The 17,353-nt window shown below is 41.6% G+C and overlaps 1 protein-coding gene across 3 annotated transcripts in view; it reads left to right on the top strand.

The window, feature by feature from the left end:
- The window catches only part of SPECC1 (sperm antigen with calponin homology and coiled-coil domains 1), a 260,851-nt gene that overhangs the window by 52,340 nt on the left and 191,158 nt on the right, over positions 1-17,353 (top strand). For all 3 annotated transcript variants that reach the window (XM_075263737.1, XM_075263740.1, XM_075263739.1), the window contains exons 2-3: positions 2,274-2,423; positions 3,071-3,206. In XM_075263737.1, coding sequence (XP_075119838.1) covers positions 2,277-2,423; positions 3,071-3,206 — 283 coding nt within the window. In that variant the 5' untranslated portion in view covers positions 2,274-2,276. The remainder of the gene's footprint in view (positions 1-2,273; positions 2,424-3,070; positions 3,207-17,353) is intronic.

Raw genomic sequence — 17,353 nt, 5'->3', positions numbered from 1 at the left:
GCCAGGAATGGATTGAGCAGAAAGTAGAAGTATAAGAACTTCCTATATATTCCCCATTCCTTTTGTAGACATTCTTGGCTTTGGCACAAAAAAGTACAGCAAAATCTACAACAAAAAAGCCGCTTTTGCGCAACATGGGGTGTCAGCCTAATTGTACACTGTGGCTCTTATGCTCACGGGGGAAAGAGGTGATTTATGGGCACCCAGACACTTGGCCCACGGCCGATCTAAAATTAATATCCTATTTTATTGATTTCTACCATCCCGTTTATTTCTGTTTGTAAGGTCCAAGTGTCAGACAATGGTTTCTGCAATGGATTCTTTACCATAGTCAAATCTGAAACATGCAAACTTAACTAAAAGAGAGATTGGAGGGGCATAACAAGTACCCATGGTGTTCTATAGCTACACTTGAAACAGTGCACCATTTTGCTAAGCAGAAATTGGCTACTGGGCGTGCTCCATGCCAACTGCTATATTTGCTAGTTGTGTCCCAGCAACTTTCCTCACCCACCGATAATGTCACAGCAGCTCAATAGATTGAAGCCCACTTATGGTGTCACAGCAGTTCACTTGAATAAAACCCACTTGTGATGTCATAGCAGTTTATTGAATGTAACAGGGGTTTACCTAACTCTATTCAGATCACGTTTTTTACATCTGTTTCTCTGATACAGAAAAAAAACGGATATAAAAGGTTTTAAAATCCAGAGATGTAGCTTGACGCTCCTAGGCCCAATGCAAAATCTGTAAGGGGACCCACTTGCCTTGAGCCATTTTGAATAGTTGTATATTTTGTGTTATGGGGCCTCTTCACGATCTGGCGCACTATCTCTGCACCCCTATAACTATACCCCTAGCCAAATCATATGTGCATGTATATAGAGTAGATGACAGACAACTGTTGACCCAGTGTTGGGCTGACGGCTAGATATATGAAGATATATGGGCACCTTTAGTTTTCACTACTTCATTGCCTGGTGTAAAGACTATACCCAGAAGGTAAAGCATCAGATCAGTCTCAGCCGAAAGCTCTGAGTCTGAATCATCCAGATAGTGATAGACTATAATACAGAATGTGACTCATGATCAGAACAATGCAAAGCGTTTATAAGATTAGTCAACTTTCAGGTCAGATGAATGATTGTTATGTTAATATATTAGGTTGGTTATTGTAAATTGTAATGTTCATGTAAGGTGAATAGATTGCTGTAAGTCACAGAATACAAATATTCGGGTGTTGTCATTGGTTAACAATGCAATTAATATTGAGCAGTACAGATTTAGCTATCAGTCCTGTCACCTGTCCATTTGCCCGTCCACTGACTCCATACGTACGCTGCCAGCCCTGACCTCAGCCCGTTTCCTGACACCTCTACTGCCTGACTCTTTAGTGCCCTGCACCAGTTCCTCTGATTTGATAAGTCGGCTGTATCCAACACTTGGAGTACTTCGAGGTTGTGACTTGATGTTTTTCTGCAGCAACGTTGAGATTTCTCTATGAGTATTAAAAGCTAGAAACCAGAGGAGCCACTTAGACAATTCCCTTAGGAGTGTAGTATCGCCAAGCCAAACTGCTTTGGTGATATATTGTGTTCACATCCACTTGTTTTTTTTTACAGTAACATCTTTTACTTTTGTGAAATCTTCAAATTTGGATTATTATTATTATTATTAAAGGGATTTTCCCATTTGTGTCATTTATGGCCATGAAAGACCCATAGAAGTTAATGGACAGAGCCACATACTCTCCATTCATTGCAGGTGCTAGATGGGGTCCTTTTTGGGATATTTATGGCATATCCTGTGGACATCCTGTATCGCCAAACCATTTTTGCTAAAAAATACTCCAGATGTTAAAAAAAAAAAAACCTTTAAGAATAGAATATGGCCAGTTGAAAAATTCTGAATGTTATTTTATTAATGAATAGGTTACTGATCGCTTATTGATGTAACTTGAAGTTCCTGTGAAATCTATACCAGGGCCTACTATGTGCCATATAAAATACTGGTGTCATCTTTTGTGGCAGAGGAGTCCTTGGGCCCCATTAGGTATCAAGGTCCAGAGCAATTGGTACTTTAGCAGCCCTATAGCTATGCCCCTACATATCTCATCACAAATACTATTCTTTTATGTTACCTGTTTCATGCATTTATATTTCTTGCGGATTATCATATTTGCAGACTACACCACACAGTATATAATACGATATAGCCCTTATTATGGAAATAGACCCATGACTGATCTGAATGTCCCGTCTTTATATCTATAGGGTATGAAGAGCTCTGCACGTTCTTTGAATACACAGAATAAACAAGGAAGCCATGGGACTGAGAGAGCCAAAGCCATTCCGACTATTGCCTTCGGGATGAGAACCTCCAGGTCAACTAATTCACTTGCTTTTGAGTCCCGGCTAAGTAAGGTAAGAGCAATAATGGGCTATTGTATATACACAATGGGACCCTCATCATGTTACAACTATACACCATACATAAGATCCTACATGTAGTATTAACCTACATGTTCAGAAAAGTTAGGTTTGCCATAAGCAAGGGCGCAGCATGGTAGTCATAGCACTCAGAATCCGTAGCAATTTGAGAATTATGGCATAGTCTAGTAGCGTGCCAATATTGTCCCTCTTAAGACCCTCCTCTTAGTTTGTGTTTGCTAATAGTCAACACTATAACACTGGAACCATATATGTAGAAATGAGCCCCTACATGGGCTGGACCTCTCTGCTGCCATCTAATATCCCCATGTCCTATTGCGGTACCTGTTTTCCAGTTCAGTGCGGGTCAATAATACTTGAACTTCAGGTGGACACATTGTGGCAGATTTATTAAGACTGCTGTACCCCCACCAGGCGCAGGACACGAGTGATCTATGAAGACCTTGTATACATGTGATTGTGAGGAGTATAATACATTATCAGTCTGTGAACAAGGGATATAATGGCATTTTCTTGATACTATAATATATACTTGCTATTATATGTTCAACTCACAGTTAGTTTCGTCATGTTGCATAGAAATGAGCAGTAATTTAAATTTTTTTTGTTGTTAATTCTAGTTAAAAAGAGCAAGCAGCGATGACATGCTTACAAAGCCAGGGGGCAGCACAGCCATCACTACATCCAGGCTGAAGAAGACTGTTACAACAGGAGGGATTGCAGAACTGTCAGAGAGCAGGTTCAGGACCAATACAGGTACATGGTGGTAGTTTTCTGTAGTTCCAGATTGCTCTTTTGCCTTTATAGGGATATGTATGTGTAGGTTAGGATACAACATTGTATAGGTATTGGTTGCTATACTTTACAGATCACTCATATGGAACAGCGGTCCTTGAAATTTGCAATTTAGAAATTGTTTTTACACCGTATAAATCACAAGATATAACTGTTGGGATGTAATAAATCAGAACCACTTTACTTAACAGGACTATGTTGGGGAGTTTTTGTGCTTTGTGTAAATGCTTTATCCTATGATGTGAGGGCGCCACACAGTGGTAGAGCTGACAAAATGCAGCTTGTAGTTACAGTCCTATGAAAAAGTTTGGGCACCCCTATTAATCTTAATCATTTTTAGTTCTAAATATTTTGGTGTTTGCAGCAGCCATTTCAGTTTGATATATCTAATAACTGATGGACACAGTAATATTTCAGGATTGAAATGAGGTTTATTGTACTAACAGAAAATGCGCAATATGCATTAAACCAAAATTTGACCGGTGCAAAAATATGGGCACTTCAACAGAAAAGTGACATTAATATTTAGTACATCCTCCTTTTGCAAAGATAACAGCCTCTAGTTGCTTCCTGTAGCTTTTAATCAGTTCCTGGATCCTGGATGAAGGTATTTTGGACCATTTCTTTCTACAAAACAATTCAAGTTCAGTTAAGTTAGATCAGGGGTAGGGAACGTACGGCTCTCCAGCTGTTGCAAAACTACAACTCCCAGCATGCATACCTGCTCTGCTCTTCTTGGAACTCCCATGGAAGTGAATGGAGCATGTTGGGAGTTGTAGTTTCATAGCAGCTGGAGAGCCGAAGGTTCCCTACCCCTGAGTTAGATGGTCGCCGAACATGGACAGCCCGCTCTCAAATGATCTGAAAACAAAGATTGTTCAACATAGTTGTTCAGGGGAAGGATACAAAACGTTGTCTCAGAGATTTAACCTGTCAGTTTCCACTGTGAGGAACATAGTAAGGAAATGGAAGACCACAGGGTCAGTTCTTGTTAAGCCCAGAAGTGGCAGGCCAAGAAAAATATCAGAAAGGCAGAGAAGAAGAATGGTGAGAACAGTCAAGGACAATCCACAGACCACCTCCAAAGAGCTGCAGCATCATCTTGCTGCAAATGGTGTCACTGTGCATCAGTCAGCAATACAGCGCACTTTGCACAAGGAGAAGCTGTATGGGAGAGTGATGAGAAAGAAGCCGTTTCTGCACGTACGCCACAAATAGAGTTGCCTGAGGTATGCAAAAGCACATTTGGAGAAGCCAACTTCATTTTGGAAACAAAGATTGAGTTGTTTGGTTATAAAAAAAGGCGTTATGCATGGCGTCCAAAAAGAAACAGCATTCCAAGAAAAACACTTGCTACCCACTGTAAAATTTGGTGGAGGTTCCATCATGCTTTGGGCTGTGTGGCCAATGGCGGTACCGGGAATCTTGTTAAAGTTGAGGGTCGCATGGATTCCACTCAGTATCAGCAGATTCTTGAGAATAATGTTCAAGAATCAGTGACGAAGTTGAAGTTACGCCGGGGATGGATATTTCAGCAAGACAATGATCCAAAACACCGCTCCAAATCAACTCAGGCATTCATGCAGAGGAACAATTACAATGTTCTGGAATGGCCATCCCAGTCCCCAGACCTGAATATCATTGAACATCTGTGGGATGATGTGAAGCGGGCTGTCCATGCTCGGCCACCATCTAACTTAACTGAACTTGAATTGTTTGTCCAAAATACCTTTATCCAGGATCCAGGAACTGATTAAAAGCTACAGGAAGCGACTAGAGGCTGTTATCTTTGCAAAAGGAGGATCTACTAAATATTAATGTCACTTTTCTGTTGAGGTGCCCATACTTTTGCACCGGTCAAATTTTGGTTTAATGCATAGTGTACATTTTCTGTTAGTACAATAAACCTCATTTCAATCCTGAAATATTACTGTGTCCATCAGTTATTAGATATATCAAACGGAAATGGCTGCTGCAAACACCAAAATATTTAGAACTAAAAATGATTAAGATTAATAGGGGTGCCCAAACTTTTTCATAGGACTGTATATGGGAAGGTTAGTTTTTCTTCTAGTGGCGTTGCTTCAGTAGGGCTCTGTTCACACTTTTTACAGTCTAATGAATCCCATCCACACCTTCCCACAGCGCCTTTTTGCTGCGGCCTGCTATGTGGGGCCTTAACCCAAAGGTGTCTGGTCAAGAAGGCCTAAAATAGTCCAGTTTGAGGTGGATAAGTTATATAGGAAATAATGATAGAATCACGCCATCCTTAATAAATTTGCCCTATAGTGCGCAGTATTTGTGGGTTTGTGTTGAATTGAAAAGTACTGCTGATTTTTCAGTACAGTTTATAAGTACATTGAAAGAGGTAGCTTGCCATATGGAGGAAATTTATTAAGACGCACTAGGATTACTAAGAGGCTATGGCCACTTAAAGGGATTGCTCAGGCTTATTTTTCTTATATAGCATATCCTCAGGAGTCTGGCCCCTGGACCAGTTGTTTGCCCGGGGTGGCTTTCAGCACCTGTCCATTACACAATACAAGGGCGGAAGTAGAAAGCTCTGTCCACTGTCTAGCGTCCAGTCACCTTCATTGCAGCTTAGTTACCAATGAAGTCAGTGAGAGCTTTCTGCTTCTGGCACTGTATAGTTTAAAGGATGGGCACCATAAGCAGTTCTGTATAGATTATCGGTCTAGGGGCCAGGTGTCAGCCCCTATTGCTCATATATGTATGACTTATCCTGAGGATAGGCCGTAAAAAATAAGTCCAGACATCCCCTTTAATAATTTGTGTGCTTGTAGTTGTGGTATAACTCACGCTAGTTTTCTGTAAATATGGCGGACCGGATCCACCTAGAGATTAGTAGGTTTATACTCTACATCCGGAATTCTACATTTGCTCTGTCTCTTCTATAGAGTAACATGGAGATTATGGGAGTGTACAGTAAACTACATAATCTCTATGAACTGCAGTAGTCTGAAGGATTATCTTCCACGTCTGTCCCCAGTTTAGCAGCTGTTACTGACGTCACCTCTGTGGCCTTTGAACAAATATTGCTGTTAATGGCAGTGACACATTACTGAGCAGTGAGCCAATGGAAATCACATGGTGTGCACATAGACCTATCATCCTACAAGAACATTACAAGGGCGTAGGTAAACTTTTCTATACAATGAGTACATCAAACACTTTCTCATTTTATAAGTTCCTATTCGCAATGGTTCCTTAATGATTCTTAATTTTGTTCATTTTTCTTCGAGTACTATTTCTGTGATCCTGCAGATGGCAGTAGTGAGCTAGTCATTAGGCGACTCCGAATGTGTGCACATTAATCCTATCTAGGGTGTTTGACATTTTTTTGCAGCTTCTCAATAGAACCATACAAATTGACAAAACATTGGTAACACTCCAGCCTACAATACATAGCAAGCTGCAGTATGCCATTCAGTTTAATTGGATGGAGGACTTGTCTGAATTACAGATTTTGTATTTGGACCCATTATCAATGCTCAATGGATTCTGGAAACCATTGGTGATCTGAGATCAATGTGATCTTCTCACTTGTATCTACGATACATCAGAAGGGCATTTTTAGTTCGACTTCTCTTTTCCCATGTGACACATTTACCCCATTATCTTTCTATGAATACATCATATTGTCTAATCGTATGTCAGATAAAGGAGAACCTTTAGACAGACAGAGATTACTGCGGACATATTTCACAAGAATACAGTATGTTGATCCCTATTCAAACAAGTTATTTAACATCTGGCTCATAACCTACTGTAACTGACCAGTACAATATATATATATATATATATCTGTGTGTGTGTCTTTGACCTTGGTGAAAGTCAAATAGCTTACAACATATAGATATTTACATGATATGTATTACTTCTGTATACACGTTGATTAATTGTTACTCACTTATCTCAGCGTTCTCTGATAAGAGGGCATTGTATTATATTTGCATAGTATTTGTATATTTTCTGTTGTACTCTGCACTATTACTAGATATAAGGGTCAGCCTGAAAGTTTTCAGGGCTTCTCTGCCTGTGCATCCATCATGATGCTTCATTCCTGTGGTATGGCATCTCCATGTCATGTTATTTGGGATATAATATGACTCTCACCTTAAAGGGGTTGTCCAAATTTAAGCTATTTATGGCTAATCCTCAGAATACATCATACATGCCTGATAAAGGAAGGGTGGAAGAGCTGGCCCTTAGACCATTCCTCTGTACAAGCAGGTTCCGGCCTGCTTGTACAGCCTGCAGCTCCTTTAATTCGTAGGAGCTGAGTTGCAGTGACAGTGCCGGAAGCAGCTTGGTATAGCTGATCTGATCTGAGAATAGACCATAAATAGCTTAAGCCCAGGCAACCCGTTTAAAGTGGACTAAAATATTGCTGCCTTTTTACTATTTACCAAGCACAGCGCAATTCATTGTTTAGTGGCTGAGCTTGGTATAACAGCTCAGCCCCATTTACTGGAATTGGAATGAGCAGCAAAACAACAGCACATGGGTGATAGCTGTGCATTGTCTGTGCCTCTTCACACTTGTTCATTTCATTAATTTGCCTGAGCTGCAAAACAGGCATTGATAGAACCTTCCTATGGGCTAACAGCCCCCGACATGGTCCTGGTATGCCAGGTGTTAAAAACAGGTAAGGCACTTATTTAAGTGCCTGGAGCCTTAGTGTGTGGAGACTAGCTGGTAGCTTCACACAGAGAAAAAGAGATCCTGTTAGTTTATTGCACTAGTGGCAGCAGCAATGTGGACATTACACAGCAGTACAGAGCAGTGTAGCTGTGAATACAGTACTGGGGGAGATAGATCACTTACTAGCATCTTCAGCAGTGTCTTTGTGTCTCTGCCTCCCTCTCGCACACAGATGCTTCCTACTAAGATAAATTAGGCAGTGGATTCAGAATAAATGAACAGTTTAGGAATCAAAGGACATAGTTTGTTGATAGGATAATGCCTATTTAAAGCAATGTCAAAGTCCATGTCATATGATTTCCATTTACCTGTTCCTTCCTAATTTCTTTGTTTTTGATTCAGGAAGCAACTTTTGAATGACATTGGTATGAAGGTAGCTCTGTAGCAGTAATGGTGCAGACCCAAACAGTCAAAGACAGGGACACAAAACATGCAGCAGACAGGTTTATTTAGAAAAAAAAAGGAAAATAAATAAATCATCAGGCACAAAATGAGCAAAATAAAATCCTGCTAGTCTGAGCTCTTAAATAAACAGTAACAATAAATTAACTACACGATGCAGTCTCACCAGACTCGGAGTATCAGGACAGACCCAGACGCCTCCTCTCACTCCTTGGATCTGCTCTGAAGTGTAGGCTCTTCCACCTTTTATGGCCCAGTAATGAGCCCAGGACCCACAGATGGAGCTGAGGCCCAGGGGTGAACCATTTGTTTCTGCCGCCTGAAGCAGACGTCAGAAAGCCGCCGCCCCCCCCCCCCCGGAGGAGGGGGCGGGGCCGAGTGGAAGGGGTTGGGACCGAGCTGAGTGGGTGTGGCCTAGCAGAGCGAGCATCTTAACAGGCAGAGAGCAGGCACGGACCTGCTCTCTGCCTAAGCGTGAGGGGCGGCCGCTGGAGCAGCGCTGCTCCAGTGGCCTCCCCAATCCACCGCTCAGTGACGGTGACCCTAAGCCAGTCCAGGACAGCTTGTCTTGGACTGGCTTAGGTCAGCAAAAATGCCGCCCTACCCGGGGCCCTGGCATAGCACCGCCTGAAGCGGTTGCTTCAGGTCGCCTCATGGGAGGTGTGGCGCTGCTGAAGCCTATTCCAGACCTGCCCTGGACCACACACATCAGAAATCTGTGGCTGATATGGCAGGACTCCAACACTCTGCCTGTCACCTTCTCACAAAGTGTATTATAGGCCACATGTAGACTAGAGCAGTTCACCCACAACACCATACACATAATTGCGGGGCAGGAACCTGAGGTTCCCATATTCTATTGATCATTGAAGGTTCCAATATTTCTCTCATTTATCACCTTGGCAATAGCTCTGGATTACCCTTTTACAGAAATGAAGGCGATTTATTGGTACAAAAGGATCCCATAATCTCCATAGTATATATTCAGAGGCTCTTGCGAAGCGACAGATCTTTTTGCTGTAATAAGACTGTTATTTGTGTTTTCCAGGAAACATATAAAGGTTTATTAGAAAATAATTTGTAGGTCGTGGCTTCTGGGAACGTGTCTGGTAATCGCCCTAACAAGAAGTACTGTTGTCTATAGTCCAGGGCTGGCTCTTGTTCAAACTAACAGGTTTCATGTAGATGACAGTGTGTATAGTATATACAGGTGCGGTGTGGGCAGACTAAAGCACTTACCCTTCTGTCACTGGCATCCAGCCTGGAGTTAGCTAATTGCTCTGGATAAGTATATAATGAATACTCTTGGAGCCAGGAGTGTAAGGTATACTTAATATTAAGAGTCCGCTTCCGCTCTATTACAGCTTGCTGGTAATTCTGTTGGCGACTGTAAGAAATTGCATTCTGGTATATGCAGCATTATGGAAATATTCCTTTGTAATGTGATGTATTCCTGAAATCCGGGTATAGGGATGTTCTTTACTACCTAGACTTCAAGTAGCGTGGCACCATTTTGTATTGTCCTATGACAACGCTGCCATAAAAGTGCATGTGTCCCGTACCTTCATTTGGATCCATATGAACTTTTTAGAATAGAACCGTGGCAAACTCTATCAGATACTAGAAAGCAGATGGTTCTGTATAGTGGCCTGCAACTCTCATCAAAATCAGATATTTATGGAGTCCGATATGGAGTCAGATATTTATGGCCTATACAGTATGGCCTAAGTATAGGCCATACAAATCAAATTTCTGAACAACACCTTTAATTTTTACCCCCCAAAATTGCCTACATGCTGTGCACCATATATAGTTTGAGTTATTTAAGACACTTTTTAGGCTTGGATGGTAAGGGGCACAACTTGAAAAGATGGCGGTAGGTCTGTGAGAAAAGGGCGCGGTGTTAGATGCAACATTGTGTTGCAAAAAGTAAAAGGTGGAGTAAACAAGGTGCACCTTTAGACTCTGGAGTCTATCATTATCCGGCATCTGCCCCTGTGCTACATCTGGAGCAGGTTAAAGACTGTCTGGTCTAAGATTGGACTGTCTAGAAATTAGACTGGATTACAGAATCTGACCCATGATATGTTTGGCGACTCATCCTTGTGTTTTCCATACCATGAATCACTGGAAATGAGAGGCTGTTTATAGAACATTGTTGTTCCTTTATTACTTGTGAATCACAGTACTAGAAGTTAATTGTACAAGTGATTTGTTTAATGTATCTTAATGTGTATGTGTTACTTTTTAAGGGATCATCAGTGCATTATCCAGGTATTAGCCTCATAGTCACAATCTCTTCCACCCTCTTTAAGCCACACATTGAACCCTTCTACTTTGTGCCATTCCTCTTACACTGCCATCCATAATGCCACTATGTATTCTCAAACGACAGCAACATGATGGCATCTTTTCCTACATCACTCTTAATAAGGACCCTGAGCGGCACAAGGCGCTAGGCAGCTTCTTAGTAAATCAGGTGCAATTCTGTGCATTAGAATGGAAATCTCTGCCAAACAGGGACTGGTGTAGATTTCATGTATAACTCATGGCTGAAAATTGGCATTTGTTCTAATAAATAGTTTGGCTTGATACGCCCTTGCCCTGTCCTGCCCTGCTCCGCTGATATTTGCAGAAAGTGGTGAACAAGGCGCAGAACAGGGCATGTGATGCAGCTTCGGCACAAAAAAGGTCTACGTGACAAAGAGGCATCAGATGATCATCCATCAATGTGAGAAAACTGGTGATAAATTTTCCTCTGTGTGCTTGAGATCAAGAAAATCTTATTAAATTTAATACTACTACATTATGTTGTCGAGTTTCCACCTGGAAATCTTAGTGAAATATCTGCATGTAATCTGCAATGTGGGCACATAGCCTGAACCAGAAATCCCCTGACTGTACAATCACTTTACCATTATTTTATCTGTAGTACAGAATATTTTTCCATCCCGACCTGTGAAATGACTTATGTAGGGCCACACAATTGGTCATGAGATACACATATGAAGCATGTGGCTGTACAGCATTGTCATTGTCTCCTTATTTCTTTGCAGATGGTAGTGACTCGTACAGTCAGCTTTGGGCTTATGCCATAGATCACATACATTGTGTGCACAGAATTAAATACCGGTAAAAAAATCTAGACCAGTCTGTAAAATGTTCTTCTATTGAGGTAAACAGCAGCCATTATGGTGGCTGTCACTGATCACATCCTTCTTATATTCCTGGCGTGCTCAGTATGTGACGTGCTATGGTATTTGTATCTCTTATCTCTTTTACACTCTATTATAATTATGCAGTTTTACCAGTTTCACGGAATCCAATTAATTTCAGAAATGCAGTTTTTTTCCCCCATCCGGTCGTCACAAGAAGATCCTGCAGCAAACAGAGCAGATAAGGCCAGTATTCTGTCACAGAGCCTTGTACAGGATGTCACATGTCAATGACCAGCTATTAGATTATCACTATGGTTTAACCCCAAAACCACAAACATAATTTTATGTCTTGTTATGATATAGTCACAAATCCTGGGGAGTGTTCATACTATGCTGATAACTGAATTACTGTATACCCTATTGTAGGCAATTATAGGGTGACAATCAGCTATCAACATATAGAAATATGTAACTTTTTCCGCCATAGACGTTTATTACTCCCCTCGACGCCCCAGTGAACATGCATACTTGATTTGTTGAAAGGGTTAAGTGGTGCATCTCTCCCTGGAAAAAAGAAGTGTTCTTGCTGAAATCCAAGTCTTCCAATCGTCAGTGGAGACAGTCGTATGCTCCAATACACATTACATGGTCAGCCGACATTTATGTAATGTGTTTGGCTTGGTTTAGGATTCCCTGCGTTACCATAAATTCTTACAAAATACATTACATACATCCCATTGCACACATCCAACATAGGCCATTTCTCAATTAAACCCTGTCCACATCTCATCTGGGAAGGTCCATTTAGGGCCAGGATTAATGAATATGCTAAAAATGTAACAAAATCTGTTATATTGTTTCCACTTTCAAGGATAAACTACTGTAGATGTTCCGATGCATTTCAGTGTTAGTAGCTCAGTGAATTGCTTGCTGTTCTTTGTCACTGTTTCTATAGGAAACCATGCCTACAATATGTCACAGAACTGGCACATCACAAGGATGGCATTGTAGTCTAACTAAACCAAGACTGCTATGTGGTATAGAGACATAATTTAGGAATTGAGTCATTAGAATCTGAAGCTTCTGGAAAATTTGCTTAGACTTGAACTTGAACCTGAAATCATCTTATGTTCTGTGTATCCATCTGCAGAGTCATCCTGAGCGGTCAGAGACAATGCAAATAAGTGCACAATATAGAAATTCATACCCAATAAATGGATGTGTCCATCAAGTGAGGATTCCTTAAACAGGCAAAGTTTTTAGGACATGTCCACCACCTCCTTCCAGAACATCAGCTAGATCAGTGGTTCCCAAATTGTGGGTTGTGAGGCCCTGGTGGGTCGCTGAAAACTGTCAGAAGTTGTGAGTCATAAATAGGTAGTAGTAAATAGGCAAGGGCGCTTGACATAAACTGGGGACCGCATTCTTTTTTCAATTGTTCACCACTTATTGTATTAGTGCAATAGGTAGTTTCCAATAATTTACTCACCCATCCACACTGGCTGGCCAGGCCGGCCTCTGCTGCCGCCTCTAGGTACCTATGTCACGATGGTACAGTGTGCCCTGGAGGTGGCAGCAGAGCCGACATGGACAGGAAGGGGACCACTGTGGGGCATTCTACGGTTTACAGCATTATACTGTGGGGGCTGCTCTGGAGTATGATACTTTGTGGATACACGGTGGAGCATTTTATACTGTGTGGGGAGCACTGATGAACATTATACAGTATATACTGTGTGGGTGCATCAGGGCAGGAAACTGTAAGATACATGGGGAGGAGGTGGACACACACATTATGCCAGTATGGGACCCCAAAATTTCTGACAGCGAATAAAATAAAAAACAGAATAAGGCCTTATGCACAGGTCTGTGTGCACTCAGTGTGTTAGCCATATTTTTCATGGTTAGCAAACTAACTCATTCATTTCTATGGCCCCATACACACAACTGTGTATTTTTAGGGTCTTGTGTATGAAGACGTGAGTCATGAAAAAAACTGAGGAAAGATCCTGCTCCTGTCCCTTTTGCTGACCATACTCAGTATGGTGGGGGGGAGGGGGGTGTCCAAAAGTGGGTCCTGCCTTCAGAAACTTTGGGATACCGCGGAGCCTGATTGATATTGGATGGACAGTCATTCATTTATTTGCCCCCCATTTCCCTTCGTTGCCCAGTAATTCTTATAGATGTATTTATCAAGACTGAGGAGTAGGAGTTGGGACCAATTTTGGGTGCCAGAAAAAAGTTACCAACTCCAGCTTCAAAATAAAATCATTAATTACTAATTATATTATGTAATTTTTAATATTGTATAAATAGGTGTAAAGTTTTTTCCATGTTTACTGTAATAGGAATTCAGTCACTGTTTTTTTTTTATAAATTAGGGATCTACACTACTTCTGTCTGACCATGTCTATCAGCCATTTATGAAGTAGTCAGTGTTAGGCTGTGGAAGAATAGAGGAGTCTCAGTTGGTGGTTTGGCCTCCATAGCTCTGCTATATAGTACCTGTTGCTTAAATATCTCCAACCTATTCTGCTGTACAATTAACGTGAACGGCGTCTGCAGTGTGATGTCCGTATCTCATACTCCTTTACCGTTGCTTTTTGGATTTAACAAGAAAATATAAACTCTATGCAAAAGTTACATTTGGGTGGATACAAACCTAGAAGCTTAGTGCTAAGTGACTGCACAGCCGCCATGCTTACTATTATTAATCCACACTAGCTACAGTCCTATGAAAAAGTTTGGGCACCCCTATTAATCTTAATTATTTTTAGTTCTAAACTAAAGTTTAGTTTGCAGCAGCCATTTCAGTTTGATATATCTAATAACTGATGGACACAGTAATATTTCAGGATTGAAATGAGGTTTATTGTACTAACAGAAAATGTGCAATATGCATTAAACCAAAATTTGACCGATGCAAAAGTATGGGCACCTCAACAGAAAAGTGACATTAATATTTAGTAGATCCTCCTTTTGTAAAGATAACAGCCTCTAGTCGCTTCCTGTAGCTTTTAATCAGTTCCTGGATCCTGGATGAAGGTATTTTGGAACATTCCTCTTTACAAAACAATTCAAGTTCAGTTACGTTTGATGGTCGCCGAGCATGGACAGCCCGCTCTCAAATGATCTGAAAACAAAGATTGTTCAACATAGTTGTTCAGGGGAAGGATACAAAAAGTTGTCTCAGAGATTTAACCTGTCAGTTTCCACTGTGAGGAACATAGTAAGGAAATGGAAGACCACAGGGACAGTTCTTGTTAAGCCCAGAAGTGGCAGGCCAAGAAAAATATCAGAAAGACAGAGAAGAAGAATGGTGAGAACAGTCAAGGACAATCCACAGACCACCTCCAAAGAGTTGCAGCATCATCTTGCTGCAAATGGTGTCACTGTGCATCGGTCAACAATACAGCGCACTTTGCCCAAGGAGAAGCTGTATGGCAGAGTGATGAGAAAGAAGCCGTTTCTGCAAGCACGCCACAAACAGAGTGTCAGGATTTGAACCTAGGGACTTCAGAGTCCCAGGCGGCAGCTCTGCAAACTGAGCTATTCAGCCTCTTGGACAGCTCCAGTGCTGATCCGAGCCTAGTTCCCGCTGGCTCTAATTCCAGTTCCTGCCTCTCTGGGTTGCTCCACCCTGTTCTCTGATTGTGCTTCCTATTTAAGTCCAGCCTTGGACTTCCTGCTTTGCGAGATTATTGTGCTCTGCATGTGATCAAGCTTCCTTACTGCCCTGCTGCTGACTCAGACGCTCATCTCATCTCATCTCGTGTACTGACTACTGGCCTGTTCCTGACCACGGTATTTGCTCTCTCCTCCAACTCTGACGCTCACCTCGTGTACCGACCTCTGGCTTTCCCTTCTGACGATTCCTTGGACTTTGATTCGGCACCTCACCGCTCGACTGTTACCGAACCCTTGGCTAGCTCCCGACCACGTTTCCAGCCTTACAAGTAAGTCTCCATTCAGGTGGTAGCAACCTTAGACTCCAAACCACACCCAAAACCGTTACAGAATAATCTCGCTCAAAAATGGAGTCTGTTGTGACTACCTTGAGGCAGCAAGTGGCTGAGCTTCAAGAATTTGGTTCTACTTACCAAGAAAAATTTTGTAAGTTACAAACCCTTGTGCTGGATCAACAACGAGATATCATGGAACTGCAAAAACAACTCCTGGAAATGCGCAATTCAGGTTCAGATTTAAATACTCGTATGCCTCTGCCATCAAAGTTCAGTGGGGACCGTCACCATTACCGAGGATTTCTTAACCAATGCCGTATCTACTTCCAAATGCAACCTGCTCCTTTTACTAGTGACAGGAAAAAAGTGCTATTTATCATTAACCTGCTGTCAGATGAAGCTCTAGCATGGGCATCCCCTTATGTGGAAAAGAACTCTGAGCTCCTCAATGATTTTGAAAACTTTATCACTGCTATGGATCAAGTCTTTGATGACCCAAATCGTTGTGCCACAGCTGAGACCAAATTACATAACCTGCGTCAAGGACGTCGCTCAGTTGCTGAATACACAGCGGAATTTCGACGTTGGGTAGCTGACACCACATGGAATCTAGCAGCCCAAAAGAGTCAATATCGACGAGGTTTATCAGAGCTTGTAAAGGATGAGCTTGCCAGAGTTGAGGCTCCTGATGGTCTGGAGGATTTTATACAATTGAGTATCCGGATTGATCAGAGACTTACTGAACGTAGAAAAGAGAGACTGCGTATATTTGGAAACCAACCCACCTATTCTTTCAGTCACTCAGAATTGAACACTCAGCAAAAGAATGAACCCTTATCAGAACCTATGCAGATTGATGTAATCCGAAAACCTCTTAGTGCCGTTGAGAAAGAGAGGCGTCGTACAGCAAATCTGTGCCTCTATTGTGGGGGATCAGGACATTACGCCATTAATTGTCCCAACAAGTTTCAAAGGTCTATAGCCTGCACCAGTGCTAAGACAGACATCAATCCTGAACTCTCTGAACTGCCGGATTCAGTTATGCAGACCATCTCATCTGTGACCCAAAATGAAAACAAAATGTATTCAGCATCCTCTCATTTTGTCATTCCAATACAGGTCATGGTTGGGAGCCATAAAATACAGTGTTCTGCCATGTTAGATTCTGGCGCAGGTGGAAATTTTATGGACTTACAATTTGCGCTTGACAATAACATTGCACGTAGAATAAAATCCGTGCCAATTGATATGGAAACTGTTGACGGTTCACCTTTGTCATCTGGACCTGTAACTCATGAAACAATGAAACTTGGAATCTGTATAGAACCTGCTCATCATGAAACTATTAGTTTTCATTTGATTTCTTCTCCCAAGTTTCCCGTGATTTTAGGAATTCCATGGTTTGCTGTCCATAATCCTTCTATCAACTGGGAATCACGGACTGTTACTTTTCCTTCTGAATACTGTAAGGACAATTGTTATATGTGTTTAGCCATCCAAGAGCAAACAAAATTTTCCAAGATTCCTCACCAGAATTATGAGTTACCACCACAGTACCAACAGTTCAGTGATGTCTGCAGCAAGAAAAAAGCTGATCAACTACCTCCTCATCGTCCTTATGATTGTCCCATTGAGTTGCTGCCTGGAGCTACTATTCCTTTTGGCAGAATTTACAATCTCTCTGAACCAGAATTAAAAGTGCTCAGAGAATACTTGGATGAGAATTTAAAGAAAGGTTTCATTCGACCCTCCTCATCCCCAGCTGGGGCACCTTTGTTCTTTGTGGAGAAGAAAGACTCAACTTTAAGACCATGTATTGACTACAGAGATCTAAACAAGATGACTATTAAAAACCGTTACC

This window comes from Leptodactylus fuscus, chromosome 2 (assembly GCF_031893055.1).
Source record: "Leptodactylus fuscus isolate aLepFus1 chromosome 2, aLepFus1.hap2, whole genome shotgun sequence".
Lineage (NCBI taxonomy): Eukaryota > Metazoa > Chordata > Amphibia > Anura > Leptodactylidae > Leptodactylus > Leptodactylus fuscus.
The sequence above is the reverse complement of the archived record's forward strand: the minus strand, read 5'-3'. Positions and strand labels throughout refer to the sequence as shown.